We start from the raw sequence: 21,237 nt of genomic DNA, 5'->3' as shown, positions 1-21,237 counted from the left end.
TTAAGGTCTTAAGTGCAAAGATTTGAAGATTCCCTACAGCTGAAGGAAGAGGAATTAAAAAGTGATACTGGATTTGGAACAAAGCTGTCACAAACATTCAAAAGAAAGTTATTTTATATGACAAACGCACGCAAATGATTTTTGTTCATTTAAAAGAAAAAAGCTGAACAAAAAGGAGGACAAAATGTGAATACGTCAGCCCAGAGAGGTCAAAGGACAGAGGCCCTGGGGCCACAGCAGCTGCCGGTTAATCCAAGCTGGGGTTTATCCACAGGCCATTCGCTGGTGCAAAGGGGGGTGATGAAAATGTCCAATACAGTTAAAAAGGGGAGGCAAGGAGACAAACTGCCCCTGAAATTCACAGGAATCCAGAGCAAGTAAGTCGGACTAATTTCATCACAGACTTGTAATCATCCTCAATAAACTTATCTTCCTTGATTTGATAAAAACAAATAATCAATGCCTGTTTTTCAGGGCATCTTGTGATCTCAGGAGGCTGCAGGCCCTTCTAACCAAAAACAGCCACAGTCAAGAGGTGAACAACAACAAACCGGCACTCTTAGCTTGTCGACTCCTGATATTTTTCAAAGGATACAAAGCGGCTCATATTCCCCTCTCGGCGTGTTTACACATGAGACTGCATGTGTTACAGGTGGCGACGCCAAGTCCTGGCAAAACACAGGGTAGAGGAAGTGTCGAATCTCCTCAAAACCACACCAGGACACACCTGAGTGGGAGTGATGCCTGCAGTGAAGCAGCTGAACTAGAACAATTCAGGTTTAATATTTCAAATCAATTCATTATTTTATAAAAGCTACTTTGTTCCTGGTCAGAACTATACATTTTTTTCCATATCAGATGGAACTGTGTAAGAATAAAAAAGTTTGTATCATTTTCAAACTAAAGCCAAGCTGATACTAGATTTCTGGAGCTGATACAGACAGTTTGACACCATGATAGCGCAATATCAAGTGATTTCACACAGTATGGACTTTCACCTGTGGGCATTAGGAGGGAGACACGACAACTGATCATAAAATGAAAATACTGATCCACATGGTTTCCGTAATGGCCTAAGTGCAGAAAGGCTAATTAGGCCAATAACATCCGTCCATCTTTTACAGCGTGATATACAAAGACCAAAGATGTTTTAGCAGGCACCCGCACCACAGGCTCTTCACCGACATCCTTGTTTCTCTGGTCAAAAACCGACTCTGCAGGTGAAATATTTTACACATCACTGGTTTTGATTTCACATCTGCAGTTGAAATGAATGTCAATCTCTACTTCCTTCTGTAGCGAGTGGATTGATCATGCACCGCCGGAGTCTGTCCTTAGAGTTCTCATCTGCCTGCGCTTACTGATCAGAGACCCCCACCATCAGGTGCAACGGGAGGAAGATTGGTTCTGCTGCTTTCTTTTTTCCATTTTTTATGTTTCTACAGCAGCAGTTTGGCATTTTTGGAAAAAAAAAACATCATATTAATGTCCTGCGATCTCTGCTGCTGTATAGAATAACCACATCAAACAACACACAGTACAAAATATATAGTGTGTGTTGAGCACACAGCAAACACAAGCACGAAGCTCTAATATAAAAATATATACACACATCTTACATGATTATTTATGTTTAAATAAATGTTTTTTTATTGTAATTTTCTTATTCTGAATCATTTTCTTCACGAGAATTTCTTCCCGTTTTGCTGATTTTAAATGCAGCTATTTCTCACTTTCACTAACTTTTATATGATACACATCCAGTTTTGGATCTTTGATTGCATTTGACAATTTTCAGTTGTAAATTACAATCCACAATGCAACAACACTGTAGACATCTTAGTGTTTGATATATCCCAAAAACTGTCTGATCCAAAAGTAAATGCATAAATACACCACTAAGGTTATTAATTCCCTACAACAAAAGACTCATAACCGAAATTTTTCTTTTAACTTTTCACTTTTGCAGAAAATCCTCCATCAGCTACACGGCATCCACTTACTTGCCCAGGTACATTTTCCATACCTTTGGTTACATACTCAGCAAATGTTGATTTCCTGTTTTATATTTTTCATTTATATTTATATTTTTTTATATATATTTTTATATATTTATATTTATATGTTTTTTATATATATATGTATGTATATATATATATATATATATATGTTTAGATATACATGTATATATGTAGTATATATGTTTATATTTCACTTAATTTTGTCTGCTCTGATTCTCTGCCAGTACATGGACTCTGTCACTGTCGTGTACATATCTTGTGGCGAGCAGACGTTTGCCGTGCAGAAGCTGGTCACCATGACCTGTGAGTAAAATGGAAGGACCTCGATAATATGCGTCTCATGAGCATCCTAATCAATGCCGGCTGTCCCGACTGATCCGCAGACATGTTTCAGAAGCTCGCTGCTGTTGAAAGTCAAAGGGCCTGGGTCATTGAGAGCGGCGCTCACAGGGTAAGAGATACATCCTGTAGTGTTTGTTTTCAAATCATCTTTATAGTCACTTATTGCTGCTGCAATGTGCTACAAGTAGTGCTAGGAAACACAATTACATTATAGATATTGTGATAAACAACTTTCACCCAGATCCCAGGCCTTGCCAGTTATTTTCCTTTACATGAGCAAAAATGTGCTAAAAGTCAGCCAGACAAATGCCTTTAGAATACAAACTCATAGCACACAAAACAAAAGATGGGAAACATATCAGGGCTTAGAAGCAGACTGACAGGAAACGTCATGCCGTGATGTGATGCTGTGTCAGATTCGTGTCACTATAAGCAAATCCTGCTTCAAAGTTAGATTTGCAAGCCGGTATAGCTGTCAGAAAGCGGTTTCTTTGTGCCTTTTGGAAGGTTTTTAGTCCAGAGTTACCACCCTGATTTATTCTAGTCATTATTTTCTGCATCAGACACGCAACATGATCTGTTCATTAGCGAGATAGCTCAACGGATGCCTCGCCTGGTGCATGGGCCCATGAACTCCGGCATCCAGCCTGTTCTCATTTTATAGCACATTTTTAATGACCTTTTAATCTTTCCCCTCAGTTACCCTGCGTCAGACCCAGAAACAGCCATTTCAGGACTGGTGTTTTTAAAAACATCACGCTTCGTGCCAAAATAGAACAAATCCCTGCGATTACGCACCACAACTGGTAACCATGTAAATACCGCATTTAGTGAAAAAAAAAGGGTCCCGGATCTGCGGTCTCGGTCGTTCAGTCTTGAATCCGTTGACAGCAAACATGCGTTCCCTCTGCCGCAGTCAGGTTTGCAGCAAATTCCCGGACAGTTGTTTGCGAATTCATGAACAATGATTTTTTCCCCCAGAGAATAAATCATATTTTAAAAGGTTTTCTTTGAGCGCCAACCCAAGAAGAATCAGCGGTCTGGCCCGTTTTCATCCAACATCTGCATACTTTAGACGGCAAAGACAATCATTCCCCATAAGTTTCTTTCCCTTTTTAGCCCTATTTAAAATATTTGCTTTTAATCATCACTCAAAAAAGATGAAAAGGTTTAAAAACCGGGGTAAAAAAAAAAGTCATGCATGCAAACATAGTGTTTACATGTCAGCGGGACGTCCGTGTGTGTGCCCCGAAACGTATCATCACTAAATATCCTATATTCACGGACCTCTGTGGAAAGGAGATTGGCGTCTTTAATCAAGCAAACCACTTCCAGACCCTGGTGAAGCTCCTCTCTACGACAGATAGCAGCGTGCTGCTGGGAGCCCTGCTGGCCCTCAACACTTTGGCTGAGAGGTAAGCAAATATATTCCTTCATTGCAGCGGTCCCCTATCCCCGGCTAAATTACTTACATTATTTCCATTTTATTCACTATCCAAATGTGAACAATATTTCATTTTGAAAAATAGACCGGATTCTTTCTATTACATCAGTCTATGGCTCACTCTTGACGCATGTCAAGATGCTAGTCTCGGTCATGTGATACATTAATGTTTATTATAAACCCACAAGCTAGCAAAATGAATTAAAAAAAAAAACAACAGACATCTTTGGAAAGTTTCTTTGCAAAGGGGAAAAGGCTCAATAAGGAGACAGAAGAAGAGTCTATGACCGCTGAGAAAAAGAAAGCTACATTTAACAGACAATGCCAGGAGACCTACTTAAAATATGGATTTTAAGCCCACTCTGCATAATATAGGGTGACAAGCTCTCCAATGAGGCAAGGAAGCCTTCCAAACTGTTTTGCCTATGGATACCAAGCATCCTGCATTAAAAAAGAAGCCTTTGGAATATTTTGAAAGAAAAAAGCAAGAATATTTATATATTAATATGTACTTATTGTCAGACATTAAACCGGTCCGTGGCGCAAAAAGGTTGGGGCCCGCTGCTTCATAGCATGTTGGATTTAATCTCAATCTCTTCAACCCCTGCAGTCTGCAGTGCAAGGAGGAAATTGGGGAGTTACAGATAGTGGAAAACCTTCTTTTAATCCTGCAGGAATATGACCTGCTTTCAAAGAGGTGAGTGCCCCCCCAAGGCTGTTTTTTCATACGTCGTCGATTTACTGTCGCCGATAGGTATGATTCCGTAGCCGTTCCGGGCTCATCTGGGTCGAGGAGATACGAAATGTAAAGACGCTAAAGTATCCGGATCACTTAAACACCACAAGACCAGATTCCCAAAGGTAGTGAGGCCACTGACCAAGGGAACTTCCAGACTTCACGTGCTTGTCTTCAATTTACAATAAATGGATAAAACAATGCTGAAATTACTTCTCGAAATCCCTCCTAAACAAATCCGAGCATAAGCAGAGTTGTTTAAAAATGATTGATTTCTGAATGGGGTTTAGGGCGTCTAAAAGTTTGCCTGCGTAATGTTATACAGTGACTATTGTAAGAAAAAATGCATTTAAGGTTCAGTATGGGTCATAACCCATGGCTATTCTTCCATTTGCTGCAGGATGAGCGCAGAGCTGCTGAGGCTCCTGTCTCCGGTGTGTCAGGTGAGAGATCAGCTCAGGGAGCTGGAGGGCCTGCCGGTGCTGCTGAGCCTCCTGCACAGCCAGCACCTCAAGCTGCTGTGGAGCGTCACCTGGGTGCTGGTGCAGCTCTGCGAGGACCCCGACACCAGGACCGAGATCCACAGCTGGGGCGCCGTGCAGCCTCTGCTGCGGCTGCTCGACAGGTGGGTCCAATTCCTTTTCAATTCAGGATTCAACTGGTGAAATTTTTAGGCACGTTTCCATGAACTCCTGTAGTAAACCTCGATACCAGACTGAAAAAAAAAAAACGTCTAAATGACTCCAGCAGATGTTTATGTTCACTCTCTTCCTTGGATCGTTATTAGGATACTATATTTCTCACAACTTGAGGGTTGGGTGGGGGAGGGGTACGGGTTTGCATTTGAAAACCACATATTGGGGGAAAAATGCACTTCAATTGATTTTAATTATTGCTAATTTCCAAACGTTCCCGATGTTCCCGATTTGGACGCACCTGTTAGCGTGACAGTCGATCTGTCGAGAACAGAAGCGCCCAAGGCTCCTGATGCAGTGACAAAGTGGTATTACAGGACAGGGCAGAACAGCTGAAGCACAATGGCAATAGTCACACAAAGTCCTGTAGAACGGGAAGGTCCTCGGAGTATTTGGTCCATTTCCTGTCAAATTCCTACGCGCGTATCGCGTTTCATCATTCGCCAGCATGGAAGGCGGCGAGAAGCTTGGGCCTGCTAAGGTGACGCAACCCCTCCCCCCATGGTGAAAACTTAGCTGAGGTCAAGGGAAAGCCAATATTTCAAGCCTGGCCTTTATATTTTCAAAGCAGCACAGCAGCTATAACTTTTGGTTAACAAAACAAGAGTATAGTCAGATATCTGGTTGGAATCAGGTCAGGCTTTTCGATGTCACCGATATGGGACACATTGGAATTGGTTACTCAGGAGGAGATTGGATTCTGAGAGAAGACTCTTTGTGCAAGAGTTGCAGAGCCTTTGGAAAAATGGTACTTGTGTGTTGATAAAAGTTTTTGATACATATAACATTTCCAGGCCTCCAAATTACATTTGGGACTTTTGTTTTATCAAAGAATAAAATCTTAAACTTCAGAAGCAGATCAAAAACTGACCTTCTAACTTGGGAATGGGCCCGTAAATCATGTCTTGACAGCGACAAGCAGTTCGTCTGCGACCACTTGTCCATCGAGAAGCTCTCCAGCGCCAACGCTGCCGGGCGCATCCGGCGAGGAAAGATCGGAGAGGAGCCCGGCAAACACCAGGAGGGGACCAACACGGCAGCCCTGCAGTCAGGTTGGGAGCTGAATCTTGTCCTGATAACGACATAAGCGGTGAAAGGGATTGCAAATGTTTACTCGCCGGAGAACATTTAAGGAACCCCCACCCCCTCCACCCCCGGGAGGGGGTTGGGAGTTATCTGCGTCTGAGAATGTAAGCAGTGTTTTCCTGAAGTAAAAACCCATGAGGATGTCACGGAACTGCGCTCAGACAGTTCTAGGACGAAAACAATTTGCGTTTGATGAAGCTGCTCATTTTGGACCTGTAGAGGAGCTTTGGAGATATACACTGTGGTGGAGAGAACTTTGGTTTAGTCATTTTGGTCCAGGGGCCACATACAGCCTAATCTGATGTCATTACCTAGAAGTAACACTAAGTCCAATTTTTCCTTTTTTTAAGTGTAAAGGAGGTAAATGGGTCAATAATAAAATCTTTATATGTGATGAACTGTTCTTCTAGACAATACATGACGAATTTATATCAAAAATGAATATTATAAAAGAATTGATGAAATTAAACCCTAAAAATATTGTTGAGTTGCCACTAGGGAAACTTTGCCACTAGAATTTATTAGAAAATTGATTAGCATGTATAAGAGGAGGTATAATGTTTACAAGGCTAATGGTGGCTATTCTGGTTATCAAATCAATCTTTTTAAATCTTGCCTGTTTTTTTTTTTTTGCTATCGTTTTTGTGGTTTTTATAGAAATAAGAAAAGATCGTTTTAACAATATCATGTTTTTCGATCAAAAAAATCATTTTGTTTTCAAATTTCAAAGCAAAAAATACATTGCAAAGTTACTTTTTCATTTTTTCCTTGCCCTTTTTTGTATTTTTAAAACCCACCGTATAAAACCCAAAGATGTGTGTGAGAAAAACGTCCGGGCCGCATGAACACAAAGATTTGATTTCAGACAGGGGACCACAAAGTATTGTTCCGAGGGCCACAATCGGCCCGCGGGCCACGAGTCTGAGACCCCTGGCTTAAATATAACAGATGAAGAATCCTGTTGGCTAGAAGACCCTACAAAGCATTTATATACAGTAATGGGTTGACAGTTGAGTTCTGTCAACCCATGATCTCCAAGTATTTAGGCAGACCTCCAGGTGGTTTCTAAGATCCCTGATCCGACCGTTGAAGACCCTTTTGACAATGAGATTTGGAAAAATAGGACAAATATTTAACCGGTCCAGTCGTCTGTTCCCTCTGACGAACGCGGCCATATATGGACAAACGGGTCCGCTGTTTTCACGGATGCCTCCGTTTCCAGACCTCGTTCCGTCTTGTTCCTCAGAATGATGTTTCCTAAAGTTCACCGCTGTTAGTTTGACATGAACATTTTGGGCTGCGAGCCTCGGGTTATTTATCTAACTCCTATCTCCTGCATCTAATCCCCCCCCCCCGCAGCCTGCTGCACGGCTCTGACCGAGCTCAGCCTGGACGACACGGCTGCACATCACATCGTCCAGGTACCACGACACGCCCGGCGTTCAACAAGGTTCACTAGCGGTTGTTTTAAATTTTCCCCTCTTTTGTTCTCAGGAGAATGGAATCTATATTATAGCAAAGTTGATTTTACAGCAAAATTCGGGGCCGAGTGTCTCATCCTTGCAGGTAATCATCTTCGTCCATGTGTTAAAAGTGTCTGCTGTAACCGCCAGAAACCGAAGCATCTGTGAACCTCTATGTTGGCAGTGTTATGCATTTCGGGCCCTCCGGTTTCTCTTTAGCGTGGAGAGAAACAGACATCACTTTAAGAGGTGCTTTTAAAACCTTTGAAATTTCAACTTCAAAATCAACATGACCCTAATTTTCAAGTCATGCATAAATAATTGAAATTTCGCTGGCGGCCTGCCTCTGTGGCGTTATGTAATCTTCTATCCATTTCAGACTCTTTCCCACAGACCTCTTTGAGCTGTTTATTGATGTTGGCCATTACGTGCGGGACCTCACGGCCTACGAGCAGCTTCAAACCAAAGTTTCGGGCTACACCGTAAGAAAACCGATCCTGTTTACTCAGCCGCTTTCCCTCTCAGAAATAATAGCGTGTAAAAGTGCTCCAACGGTTGGATGGGTGTTTTTAGTGTCGATGACTTTACCGTGTCTTTTGCTTTCTCTTAACGCAGGGGGAGGAGCTGGACAGCCTGAGGGAGAGCATCAACACCGCAGACCAGAACCGCCCCGCGCTCAAAACCATCAACGGGTACTCGGTCCTGGACCACCTCGGCACCGGGGCCTTCGGGAGCGTTTTCAAGGTCTGCGTGACATGCGACAAATATTCACGTTCAAGTTTACACCAACTTATCCTTCTAGTTAGTGCGTAAGGCTCGATAATGCGTGAGACATTCGTAAAGGCTCCCCGAAGTCCCCAGAGGATGTTGACAGAAATGAGAGTCAATCAAATTAATGAATTTTTGAATTGATTTGAAAAAATTATGTAACACGGGAATGATTTCCAAGCAGCGCAGAGGCACAGTGGCTAGCTTTTACAGCTCACAGGAAAAAGGTTCCTGGTTTGATTCTGACAGGTGGGCTTTTCTCTGGTGGTGTTTGTAAGTGCTGCGTTTTTGCAAGGGTTTCCTCCGGGGTTCTCCGGGTGGCTCGCATGGTCTAAAACAGTGACGTGCGGTGAGGTTCATGGCTGGTGAGGCACTGACGTCATCACAGTCAGATTTATAATACAGAGTAGCTTATTCACCATTTTATTGGCAGCAGTTGACGTGTTTTGTTTAAAATATCATATCACCATTCTTTACATATACAAACTGTAGCATCGAAAAAAAAAGCACATGTAAAATAACGTTATTATCTCTTACCTTTACTAATAAATGAAGTCCATGCGCCGCTCCTTCTGAAGCATCGATAACTTGCTTGTAGAAGTCTTCCGTTTCTTTCTTCAGTCAGAAAAGTCTCTCTGTCTTAATGGAAATCTCTGCCAGTGAAGACAGTCGTCCTTGATCGGTCCTGTTCCGACTGTATGTTTTGAGTCTTTTCGGGGCCGAGAATGACCGCTCCACCTTCGTCGCTTCAGGAACAGTTTGAATGAGATCCTTCTGGGCCAAAAAGTTGAGAAGCTGCCCAGGAGATTTACATTCATCCCTCACTGTTTGTGAGCTATACAGCCCGATGAGATCTGCAAAAAAATAGCTGGATGCCTGCACTTGACTTGCTAACTGTTTACTGTAACTTGCTATTGCTAATTCTATTAATCTGTAGCCGAGTAGTAAGAGGGATCCCTGGGATCAGCGGTGCCCCCTACCGTGAGGCACCGTCACTGCGTGCCTCACTTAATGTCTCTTCGCAGTCGTTTTATGATTACGAGAAACATGTTTCAGTTGTTGACCAAAAACATTAGACACATCAGCTAAACTATGGAAATTTAGTTCATATATTAAAAGTGTTTTTTTAATAGTGACATCCACAGAGACAGCAATACAGTCTCAGTGTATAGCATGCCAGCGCAGTTAGCAGAATCATTGCGCAATCCATAGTGGGCTCAGCTGGTTGCCGCGTCACCGCACGTCTTTTCTTCGTATTTGAACGGAAAATGTGATTTTTTTTTAGCGATTTTGAAAAAAAAATTACTTAAAATGGTGAAGCTACGTGGAAAATAACTTTATAGTACAAATCACTGAATAACTATAACCATTTAATTTATTTTTTCATTTTGCATTTTTTTTCTTCTCATGATGACAGGTGAGGCCCGGCCTCCCCTGCCTCTACCGACTGCACGTCACTGGTCTAAAATCATGCTGTGAGTTCATCGGAGGCCCTAAATTTCCCAGACGTGTGAATGAGAGGGTTAATAGTTGTATATCTCCATACAGTATGTGACCCTCTGATCATCCAATGTGAACCCTGCCTCTCGCCCAATGACAGCTGGGATAGGCTCCAACATCCCAGCGACCTTTGAGTGCAGGACAAGAGCCATAGATAACGAATGAATTTCAAACATCATCTTGAATATGTCCAAAATGTTTAAGACAACAAACTAACTCAACATTAAACTAGTTCTCATGTTGCTGGGAATTTACTTTTTGGGTGATCTCATCATATTAGCATCTGTGATGTTTACTTCCTGCGTGGCAGGTCCGGAAGCAGAGCTGCCGGAACCCCCTGGCTCTGAAGGAGGTGAACCTCCACAACCCCGCCTTCGGCAAAGACAAGAGGTCCAGGGACAGCAACGTGCAGAAGATCATTTCCGAACTCACCATCATCAAAGAACAGGCACGGGCGTTTCGGGTTTGCTCCGCTGAAACTCCGTTTGCTGAACTTTCTGTCGCTCATGTTTTTTCCCCTCCCGGTTCTCGTGCTCCAGATGAATCACCCAAATATTGTGAAATACTACAAGACCTTTCTGGAAGGTGAGCTTTGCTTTCTCCGGCTATGAACAAATGTACAGCTCAGACTGTGTAGCTCCGCTAGGGTTCAACCTCCAACCCCCACCTCCATGATTCATTCAAGGCGAGAAGCTGTACATCGTGATGGAGCTGATCGAGGGAGTTCCCCTGGCTGAACACTTCAACTCCCTGAAGGAGAAGCACCGGCGGCTGTCGGAGGACAGGATCTGGAACATATTCATACAGGTGACGGCCCCGTCATGCTCCCCCGTTACCCTTGGCAACCAGCGTTTCCGTCCTTTTATGACATTGGCGGTCATGTGACAGAATCCGGACAAAGACAAACTGGCCATTATGAAAGTGTCTAACTGTAGCTATAAACCCCGGGTCACATTTGTAGCACGTGTATAAGGATCAAAATTTAAAAAAAAAAATGTTGATGTTCAACTTTAAAAATGGCTAAAATGTAATATTTGTACAGCTATCTTGCAGAAGTAGAATCTAAAAGTAGCACTGAAGATGTCCCGCTAAGGGAATAATGGTTCTATTTAAGCATACGATCGTTTCCTAAGAGACCAAATTGTTTGTTTTACATTTCTGTGTCTCTTCCTGATCGTAGCGAAACGTGATCCTCTAACATGACGTGGAATCTAATCTCATGAGGATTGAGAACGGGAGCGGACGGGTGAAAAATGCTCGATGTCAGAAAAGACTATAAATGTTTAACGGTCACACGATCGAGAATACTGCGGGTTTTACATGTGAGGAGGTGATTACTACTCTCAGAGAGACTGATTCGGGTGTTACTTTCAATTTGATCCTAAATGTCATACTATCACTTCTCCTTCTCCAATTTCACATTTCGTGAAAGCTGCGTTCACAGCTTTGAATAAAAACGTCAAACACAAGCAAATCTGTTTTTTCGGAGGGGAGGGAAACTTATGTCTTTGCGCCCCCCTCCCCCCCAGATGTGCCTTGCGCTGAGGTACCTGCACAAGGAGAAAAGAATCGTCCACCGCGACCTCACGCCCAACAATGTCATGCTGGGCGAGAGCGACAAAGTCACCATCGGTGAGTCGGCGCGCGCTCACGCGTTCATCGACGCATCTTCGTCCTCGAACCCCATGGCGGGCCAGTAAACGCTGTTTTTCCCCCTGTCCGAAGCGGACTTCGGCCTGGCCAAGCAGAAGCAGGAGAACAGCAAGCTGACGTCGGTGGTCGGGACCATCCTGTACTCCTGGTGAGGAGGTCCTGTGCAGAATCACACCAGTGAAGATCAGTGCCAAAAAACACCTGCATGTTCACATAATCTTGGATTCTTTATCCAGCGGAGGGACATTATGGGATGTTTTTTTTTTTTTTTTTTTTTCCCCGAGTGACGTGTGTGTTTGTTTGCGTTCATATGTTTCAGCCCAGAGGTGGTGAAGAGCGAGCCATACGGGGAGAAGGCCGACGTCTGGGCTTTGGGTTGCATCCTCTACCAGATGGCCACGTTGCATCCGCCCTTCTACAGCAGTAACATGCTGTCTCTGGCCAGCAAGGCAGCGTGAACGCTCACCATCGGATCTTCGTGAAAAACATCCCACACTCCCCTCTGCTCCCGCTGATCTCTTCTTTCTTGCGCGCAGATTGTCGAGGGCGTTTACGAACCCGTCGCCGAGGGGGCGTATTCAGAGAGAGTGGGAGACATGATCCGATGGTGGGACCTTTGTTTTTATTTTTACAAAAATCCTACCCTTTCCTTCTTTTTTTTCTGCAGCAGAGTGTCGCTCCGTGGAAATGATTCCACAAAGCTGCGGAAAGAAATTACCCCGCACTTCCTTATTCCGTATTTTCATACGTTTTTGAGTGGACTTCCATCGTCAACCCGCCAACAGATGAGGCTGATACTGTGTTAACTGTGTTAAGATCTACTTCTTTGAAAAGCAACGCTTTATCAACTTTTAATTTCATTATTTTGACACAGAAGCCTTGATCTAGGCTTGGAAAAACTCCAGCACTGTATATTCTTAACTCAGGTGCAGGAATTTTTAAAACTAGATGCATCTGCGAAGGCTTTGCTCTGCACGAGATCTCATCAGCTCAGTTGATACTTTAAAAGTATCTGATTATTATGAAATTAGTGTGGTCAGCTTATTTAGTTTATTTTGGTCTTTTCAATTTGTTAGATCAAATGCGTATGTAAGTGAACAACAGCATATACACGTCAGATTTAAGTAAACAAGAAAGAGAAATTCTTATAAAAAAAAGAAAAAAAACACAAGTAGGAGCTGTAACTAATTTTACGGACCCTTCTTACAGCAAGACATTTTTAGAAACTAACAAAAGAATAAAATGTGTTTCTTCTACATACAATAAGCACTTTACAAGAACACTGGTGCTCATATTTCAGTTTATATTTAATTATAATATTATTTCTAAATAAGTCTATCTATCAAGAATAAGAATAAGAACAACTTTATTTATCCCGAGGGAAATTGTTGTGCCGGAGTTTCAAGTAAAACATAACAATAATAGATAATAATAGGAAGGAGGGAGAATAAGAAATACGAATAGAATATAAAGTGTCAAAGTTAAGGCTATAATGTCATGTCTATTCATAAACTATCCCACACATTGACTCCTAATTGATCTGGATCTATCTTTCACATTTGTTTGTGCTCTTGTTTTTGTAAACATGCAAATCTCGTATTTCTCATCTACTTGCTCGCATTATTATCTACTTTATGTATTATTTTAGCAGTTTTGTTGAATTCGTTGAATTCTGGGGTCTGTAAGTTTATGCATAAGTTAATTGCTCATACGTAGGTCTGCAGGCTGCAGCACACCGGAAATTCAACTTATCTCTCTCTTACCAGGTGTCTGAGTCCAGATCCAGAGTGCCGGCCGGACATCGTGGACGTCAGCTCCAGGATCTCTGACCTCATGATGAGGCTGATGGACGGCCTCCGCGTGTCCCACGAAGTGCTGGAGCGACGGGCCGAGCGAGACAGGAAGCGGGCGCAGAAGTACTTCCTGGAATGGGACAAAAACAGGACAAGCTGCTGTTGGTGGCTCTTTGGTCAGGTAGCGAAGGGCATTTCAGAGCTCTTTTCCCATTCGTTGGATCTCAGATCGCCTCTGACACGAGGTCGTATCACCGACGTTTCCCAAAAGCTTCGGGATCGCGGCGTTTTTTTTCGGCGCTCCTGGCCATTTTGTCAAAAAAAAAAAAAAGAATGCTGTTGTGATTTCAGGAAACCCCCCCAGTAAAATCTGACTCGGCTGCTGCCCGTCTGTCCGCGTCCTGCACGTCCAGGCCGCACAACCGCCGCCTCAGTGATTCCCCCTCTCCGCTCAGGAATCAGCGAACCATGGTCGGCTCCAGGTGCTTTTCCGAGGACGTTTCGGACGAAGACGTGGAGACGTCCATCACCAAAACCACACACTTGGCTGAAGGCAACGGTCAGTTTCCTGTCCGCTACCTGGATTTCCCTGATCAGAACTTTTTTTTTCTCTTTACTATCTACATATTAAGCGTACGTCATTCAAAAACCTCACCACCTCACAACAGTTCCTCTCTCTCTCCTGCGACGTTTCTTATCTGTCTGGATTGTCCCGGTGCGAGTTGTTGATTTTTGGAGATATCGGGCCACCGCCCACCCCCCACCTGAAACAATAACCAGAAGTACTGTCTGCCGTATCACATACACACTATTATTTGTTTTAGCGCTGCTCTGTGCTTGGGCAGAATCTGTGCATGGATAGAAATAATCCCAGCCGCAAATCAGCAAGCTCTACTTAGGTAGGAAAAATTTTAGTGGGACGATTTGTTTCATTCATTCATTCATTATCCATGCCGCTTATCCTGCATGGAGGGTTGTGGGACCCCTGGAGGCTATCACAGCTGTCACTGGGCAATTTATGGGCTTGGCCCTGGACTGGCTACCAGTTGACTACAGGGCCACATTCAGAGAGACCCTCTCTATCACACGTCTGGGCAATTCAGTGTCTCCATTGAAACTCCAACATGTTTTTTGGGACTGCGGGAGGAAAACAGAACGCAGTGGAAACCCTGTGCAGCAGTGGCGCGCAGTCAGGGGAGGCAGGAGAGGCCGTGCCTCACTTGCCAATCTTGGACAGGCAAAAACATCAAATGAAGAAAAGAATTAAATGGTTATATTTATCAGTGATTTTCAGCTTAAAGGTTTTTTTCATTTAACTTCACCAGTTTTAGATTGCTGGATTTTCACATTTACTGAGAAGAGACACGCAGTGAGGCTGTTGAGCCTCAACGTAGATCGCGCAATGACGGCTGACTGCTGGCATCCACTGCAACAAGATCGTTTTGCTGTCTCTCTGTATGTTGCTCTTAAAATGTTTAAAAAATGTGTCTTTTGCTACATAAACTACATTTCCAATGTGCGGTAATTTTTGGCAACAACTGTATGCATTTTACTAGTTCCCTTTGCTGAGCGAGTGTAAACACCTGCAATAAGTTGTTGAGTGAGGCACACAGTTCTTCTGCCTCACCAGCCATGAACCTCACCGCACGTCACTGCTGTGCAGACAAGGGAGAACAACCACACAGAAAGGCCACCGGTCAGACTTGAACCAGGGACCTTTTGCTGTGAGGTGGAGGTGCGATTTGTATTCATTCATTCATTATCTACCGCTTATCCTGCATGTAGGGTTGCGGGGTCAGGCGGGACGCAGGCTTCACCGTGAACTGGCCGAGTTAGAACACGCACGGGTGGAACATGGAAACTCCACACAGAAAGGCCCCATCTGGGAATCCAACCAATCTCCTTCTTGCTTGAGGGAGCAGCGCTAACCGCTGTGCCACCCTGCTGCCCTACGATTTGTCTCAAATTGTCAAAATGTATCTGAAAGTACCAGATCCAACTCCACTCCTGTGCAGAAATGTTTCACATCCTCAAGTCCAATTACATCGCACTCTTCTCCCGGACTTCAAGCTCCACTTCCCGAGACAGTCTGCTGCGTTTTTTTGATCGAGTCCCCCTCCTTTCCTCTTGTTACTCGCCGGCGCTCGCATCTGTCCGAGGTCTCGGTCGCTCAATCCACACACTGAGCTGTTTTGATCCGAACAGGCCTGACGTCCACCGCCGAGCAGAGCCCACCAGGGTGAGTGACCGACACGTTTCAACATCTGGTTTGCGTGAGAGGTCCACACCATCTCGTTGTATACCGGGCACTCGCGTAATATCGATGTCTCCCGACTCATTTTTCTACTCAGCGGGGATTTCGCCGCCGCAAGGACCAGACCCAAAGCAGGTAGGCTTTGAATTCAATCCACGTGAGTATTTGAGTTGAAGTCGGCTGATATGACGGAAGAGCCAGAAACAACAAGAGAAGAAACAAGCTCAAGATGGAAGCTGCGAAATGGGACAATCAGAAGGTTCCCTCGTTTTGTTTTTCGTTTTCCCCGTCTCCTCCCAGCGTCGGGGAGGATCTGCGTCTCCCAGAAGAAACTGCGCCAAATCAACGACCCCATTCACGGGCTCCTGCTGCAGCTGCACAAGATCATCTTCATCACTCAGGTACGGCGACGCAGCTTGGAGTTGTGTCTGCTAGATACTCAAATGAGACCATTTCAATTGATCTAGTTTTTTTTTTTGTTTTTTTAAATGGCAGCTTCCTCCGGCTCCGCACCACAACACCAAGAGACGGGCGGTCGAAAGATTCAAAAAGTCCCTTTTCCAAGTGGGCAGCCACCCGCGCCACCTGAAGGCCGAGCTCAGCAAGGTTGGTCAGGTCGGGCGTACTTGCCTTGTCCTGCGCATTGTTTCCAAAAATGTCTCAACCTGCTTGGGCAAAACAGATATATGACTAAAATGTCTTTAATTAAGAAGGAATCCAAATAAGTGCCAACGTCCTCAACCCCTCACCCATTCGATTTCTGCACTCAGAGGTAACATATCCTCCTCCTCCTCCGCTCCTGCAGCTGGTCCAGGCGTCCCCCGAGCCAGTGGAGTGGGGCTCCGGCAGCCCGGACTGGTGGACGCCGGTCCATCCCGTCCCTGGAGACCTCCACGCCGCCGGCTGCTCAGGTGAAGGGAGCTCGAGATGTTGTCCTAATGTAAAGTGTCAAACTTATTCAGTGCCGTAATCTGGAACAATAATCTGGAGTAAAATATCATAAAGGGAGCTTAAATCGAAATATTACATTTTCCGTACAGAAAGGAGATGTGAAAAAAAAATGGAATGACTGATGAACTATCAGAGATCACAACATCATCTGCGTAGAAAAATATTTCTTTTAAAAGACGGATTGAAGTCACGCGTTTGTTTTAAGAGTGTAAAACTATCTAAAAATGTACAGACTAACAGGCTCTACATGTATCTGCCTCGCTGAAATATGGTCAGACACTTTAAAATTTATATGTTTTTTTTGTAAGCAAAAGAAATGCTGTGCTGACGTTTAACGGCAGGATATTTTCACCCTGTCACTTGCCGTTCCACCATTTGCTAGTGTCGGGATCTAAATCATGACCACCTGTATTTGAACAAACACCAAAGTCCACGCAGCGTAGGAGTCTGGCCTGGACTGCAGGCGCACACAAATTGGATTTAGCGGTGCGTGTGGAGAGCGGCAGAGCGGAGAGCTGTTCCTGCAGGAACTCAGAGGAAAGCCGCTGATGTAATGTGGGTCCGTTCTTGGCGCCGGGAACGTACCGCAGTGTCACTCGGGATCTCGAGGAAACACGAGGTGATTCCGCCTCCACACTGAAACTGGCGCTCTCTCTCTCCGTCCTCCGACAGGCAGAAGGAGCCTTGGAGACGGCGTGACTTACGAGCAAATGAAGGTCAGTTTCTAAGATAAGATAAGATAAGATAGATGTAGAAAATGGAAGATGATGTTGCTGTTTTTAAAAAACCTGATGTTACACCACGTAATAAAAAGATATGCTGCACGCAATATCGAACTTAACACAGCCCATGGTACTGAGATCAACATCGCAACTGATGATGTTAAGAAGAAAATTCAGCCCATGATGTTGAAAGTAGTACATGGCAAGGAAATTCTTTTTTCAATTTTTCTTCTCTGAAACCAGCTTTCAAATCCAATGGCTGACCGTTTTTCTCATTCCCGCTTTGACGGGTTTGACCTGTTTGTGTGAGGGCCGTGAACCGCCAGCTGCAGTTTCCGGTTGCATTTCAGTGTGTTTTACTCACGAGGGAGGGAAATATTACCTAATCCAGCTGGCGTGGGGATGCAAACTGTGCAACCGCTGCAAATATTTGACATAAACCAAAAATCTAAAAATATAAACCCTCCAGATGTTGAAACATTATCAAAACAAAGCTGACTGACTTCAGGACCTCCAGGGCCTGACAAGCAGGATGAAGGCGTTACGCAACATTGGAAAACATAACTAGAACAAACGACCTGACACACTCAGAGGAGGGAGGCCAATCACGTGAGAGAAACAAAAGCAAACAGGAAGTATCAGTGCAGTACATTTTCAACTATACACCAAAAGTACTTTTCATTTTCACGGATCCTGCATGGATAGTCCTCTCATTTCACGCCTCCCTGAAGAGCCAGTTCTTCCTCTGCTTATTCCTGGGGGCGCTGATTTCCAGACAATTTATTCATGCCTTTTTTTTTCTGTCATGATTGTGGAGTTAATCAAGCAAAATGAAAACAATGAGGAAAAACGAGAAAAGCAAATGTACAAATCCCCCAGCTGTTTACTCCTCCATCTCTCGGTTAGGTTTAATTTGTTTTTTTATTTTTATTCCTCTGCTCAGTTTCTTGCTACACTGCAGGTTTTACACCCCTGACCTCCTGCACTTCCTACAAAGGGGTTGTGTACAGCAGCCTCAGTGTTTTTACTACACCACAGACACACACACACATGGGTGTAGCACACCTGTTCAAAGGTTGCAACTTTTATTGATATGTGTTATTTTCGCTGGGGGAGAGGGTAGCATGTTAGCGCAGTGGTTAGCGCTTCCAACTCACAGCAAGAAGGTCCCATGGTCGGATTCCAACAGGAGGTCTTTCTGTGTGGAGCCTCCATGTTCTCTGGGTTCCTCTCAAAGTCCAAAAACATGCAGGAGGTCTATCGGAGACCCTAAATTGTCCAGACATGTGAATGAGAGGGTGAATGGTTGCACTGGCGACCTGTCCGGGGGTGAACTCCGCCTAGGATCCAGTCCCTGCCTTCGGGATAAGGTTCAAAAATAACGAGTGAATGAATGAATATTTCCACTGATTTTTAAATTCAAATCACTCCCTCATTCTTAATGGCTTCCTCCCCAGGGGCTCATCGAGGAGCTGCTGGAGGAAAATCGCTACTACGAGGCGGCACCTATGAGGTGACAAACCTTTGACGGGTTATTTTCAAATTTTTAACATTTACATGGGTTTTTACATCGCAATGCCGTTTGTTGTAGAAGAGAAGTTAAGCAGCTGATAAGTTTGCCTGTCACTTGTCATCCCTCGCATCTCAGATGTGATATAATATTTAAATGCTTAAATACTTAAAGGCTGTTTCTATGTTTGTTTGTTTGTTGTTTTGTTATTTTTAGGGTTGCAGAGGAAACAAATGACCAAAGTAGAAGTGACCATTGACCATATACAACCTTGAAAAAAATCCCTGGTCTCCTGCGGCAACGTGCACATCCTCTAGAGGTCGCAGTGAGAGCGTAGCAACACAGAGTTGATTAAACGCCTTGATCAATATTCAGGTATCAAGCAAAGGACATAATAACTTGCAAAGTCAATTTATCACTTTAGAAAAATTAAACCTTTGCTGTTTGAAATCACTTCCCCCAGTGACTCCACGGGAAATAAGTTCTAGCTGTATTTACAGTGAAATAATAATTCATCCTCTATTAATCCCCGTGGGGAAATTCATTTGCTGCAATTAACCCAGCAGTAATCTGCCGTCCACCAGCGCCAGGGAAGCAGTTAGGGGTTCAGTGCACAACGACACTTCGACGCACAAGGAGGAGCCAAGAATCGAACCAGGAATGTCGGGTTCAAAAGACCGTTGCTCTACTTCCTGTGTCACGCCGCCCGAGTAAACCTGCATAGTATGAGTCAAATCACTCATATAAGAGTTGTTGATGAAGGCTGCAGGGCTAACAATTACCATAAACTACCACTCATTTTGCTAAGCTAACAGGCAGACGGTGGTTCTTCACCTCCACTGCAGTAAAGATATGCAGGGTCTCATCTTTCTGCAGGAATCGAAGGGATCTTTTCTTTTCATGTTGCGTTTTCCTTTAAAACTCTGGTCTGTTTTTCTACTTATCGATTTTAATTTCTCCTCAGTGGGGGAAGGGGGGGGGTAAATATAAAATTTCTACCAAAGCCTGTCCGTCAAAACCCCAAAACGGCCATTGAAAGCCGTGCAATGTCTGCTTTCACGGTCGTTCCAAAGAGGAATTGATCCCACAAACCCCATTTCTCCCAAAAATAATAATAAAAAAAGGCCACACACACCCACCCACCCACCCACGACTCTGCAGAGATTTCAATCTGCGGTTTCCAGGCATTTTGTTTTTTCAGGTTTGCCTGTGCTGGCGCTTTGAATTCTCAGGACCCCACTTGGCGGTTTTCAACTCGTCGCCGCAGGGCCACCTATCACAGCGCGGGTCCCCTGCATGGCCCACAAGCTGTATTTCCTTTGCTTCCATAGAGCTGATAAAAGGAAAAAAAAAAAAAACGTTTATTTTTCAAACAGTGGCAGCGTCCGACTGGAGCTCGGCAGGGCAGATAAATATAGAGTCTATTATTCTGTACATTTTCACAGCAGATGAAGGGATATGTAGTCACTCTCCACCAAAACAAACGGGTCACTTCAATCTGTCTTTTAAAAGAAATATTATTCTACGCAGCCGATTTTGGGATCTATGTTCATCAGTCGTGCGCCATTTGTTTCATGTCCCATTGCTGTGAGATTTCCATAAAGCATTTTCTATTTCCACTGAAATCAAATGTGTGAGATGAATAAATCTGGTGTTACTGAGTTAAACACTTTGCCATCCTCTTTATCCTACCTCGAATCCAAGCAATCCCAGTGTCTATCGTAGCTAATAGCTGAATTTGGACTTATTTCAAAACATAATTTGCTTAATTGGATTTTCTCCTAAACTGCTATTATTGCTATTTTCCTACTTTCCAGTGTTTGTCCTGCACTGTCCTTGTTGTCATATTCTGCAGATATTTGAGATGATTTTCATAGATTTTAGGGTTCATTTCGATTGAGGTTCCTGACCTATAAATACACAAATGCCAACAAACCACAGAAACAAGAATAAAAATAAATTAAAAAAAATGAGACCATCCATCATTTCTCCCCAAGCCCTCCACCCGCCCACACTCACACTCACTCACACACACACACACACACACACACACACACACACACACACACACACACACACACACACACACACACACACACACACACACACACACACACTGTCCCTGGAATCCAGCCTAGACTGAACCAGAGAACTGGCAGGATATGGATGTTTTGCAATTTCCAGGCAAACCTATAGGGGGAAGTATAAACCAATGTATAAACAGGAGTTGACCTCAAACAGCCTCACAGCTCAGACAGCTCTGCGCAACATGACCATGCCCCTTTGACTCAAATACTAA

At 44.0% G+C, this 21,237-nt stretch overlaps 1 protein-coding gene across 1 annotated transcript; it reads left to right on the top strand.

Annotated features, from left to right (window-relative positions):
- The first annotated feature begins 306 nt into the window (after positions 1 to 306).
- nek10 (NIMA-related kinase 10) lies at positions 307 to 20,083 on the top strand. Its single transcript, XM_086154428.1, has 34 exons — positions 307 to 377; positions 493 to 535; positions 653 to 777; positions 1,125 to 1,220; positions 1,300 to 1,384; positions 1,970 to 2,011; positions 2,246 to 2,324; positions 2,405 to 2,472; positions 3,699 to 3,778; positions 4,418 to 4,504; positions 4,944 to 5,168; positions 6,151 to 6,290; positions 7,684 to 7,745; positions 7,819 to 7,890; positions 7,972 to 8,036; positions 8,167 to 8,269; positions 8,403 to 8,531; positions 10,366 to 10,503; positions 10,595 to 10,640; positions 10,741 to 10,862; positions 11,585 to 11,687; positions 11,781 to 11,856; positions 12,028 to 12,157; positions 12,245 to 12,315; positions 13,475 to 13,682; positions 13,853 to 14,060; positions 15,707 to 15,740; positions 15,853 to 15,890; positions 16,056 to 16,156; positions 16,251 to 16,361; positions 16,561 to 16,666; positions 17,379 to 17,422; positions 18,886 to 18,941; positions 19,155 to 20,083. Exons 1-34 carry the CDS (start codon positions 307 to 309, stop codon positions 19,195 to 19,197), a joined length of 3,207 nt encoding a protein of 1,068 aa, XP_086010554.1. The 3' UTR covers positions 19,198 to 20,083.
- Positions 20,084 to 21,237: the final 1,154 nt, after the last annotated feature.

The sequence above is a fragment of the Fistularia commersonii genome, chromosome 10 (assembly GCF_037954325.1).
Source record: "Fistularia commersonii isolate RoL2024-O1a breed Wild chromosome 10, RoL_Fcom_v1.0, whole genome shotgun sequence".
Lineage (NCBI taxonomy): Eukaryota > Metazoa > Chordata > Actinopteri > Syngnathiformes > Fistulariidae > Fistularia > Fistularia commersonii.
This window is presented reverse-complemented; position numbering and strand designations above follow the sequence as displayed.

Excerpts from the sequence above, each read along its gene's own strand:
- nek10 (XM_086154428.1), top strand. The coding sequence starts at position 307 with ATGTCCAATACAGTTAAAAAGGGGAGGCAAGGAGACAAACTGCCCCTG. Across the intron at positions 4,505-4,943 it reads TATGACCTGCTTTCAAAGAG|GATGAGCGCAGAGCTGCTGA; the intron begins GTGAGTGCCCCC and ends CATTTGCTGCAG. Across the intron at positions 10,504-10,594 it reads TCACCATCATCAAAGAACAG|ATGAATCACCCAAATATTGT; the intron begins GCACGGGCGTTT and ends CTCGTGCTCCAG.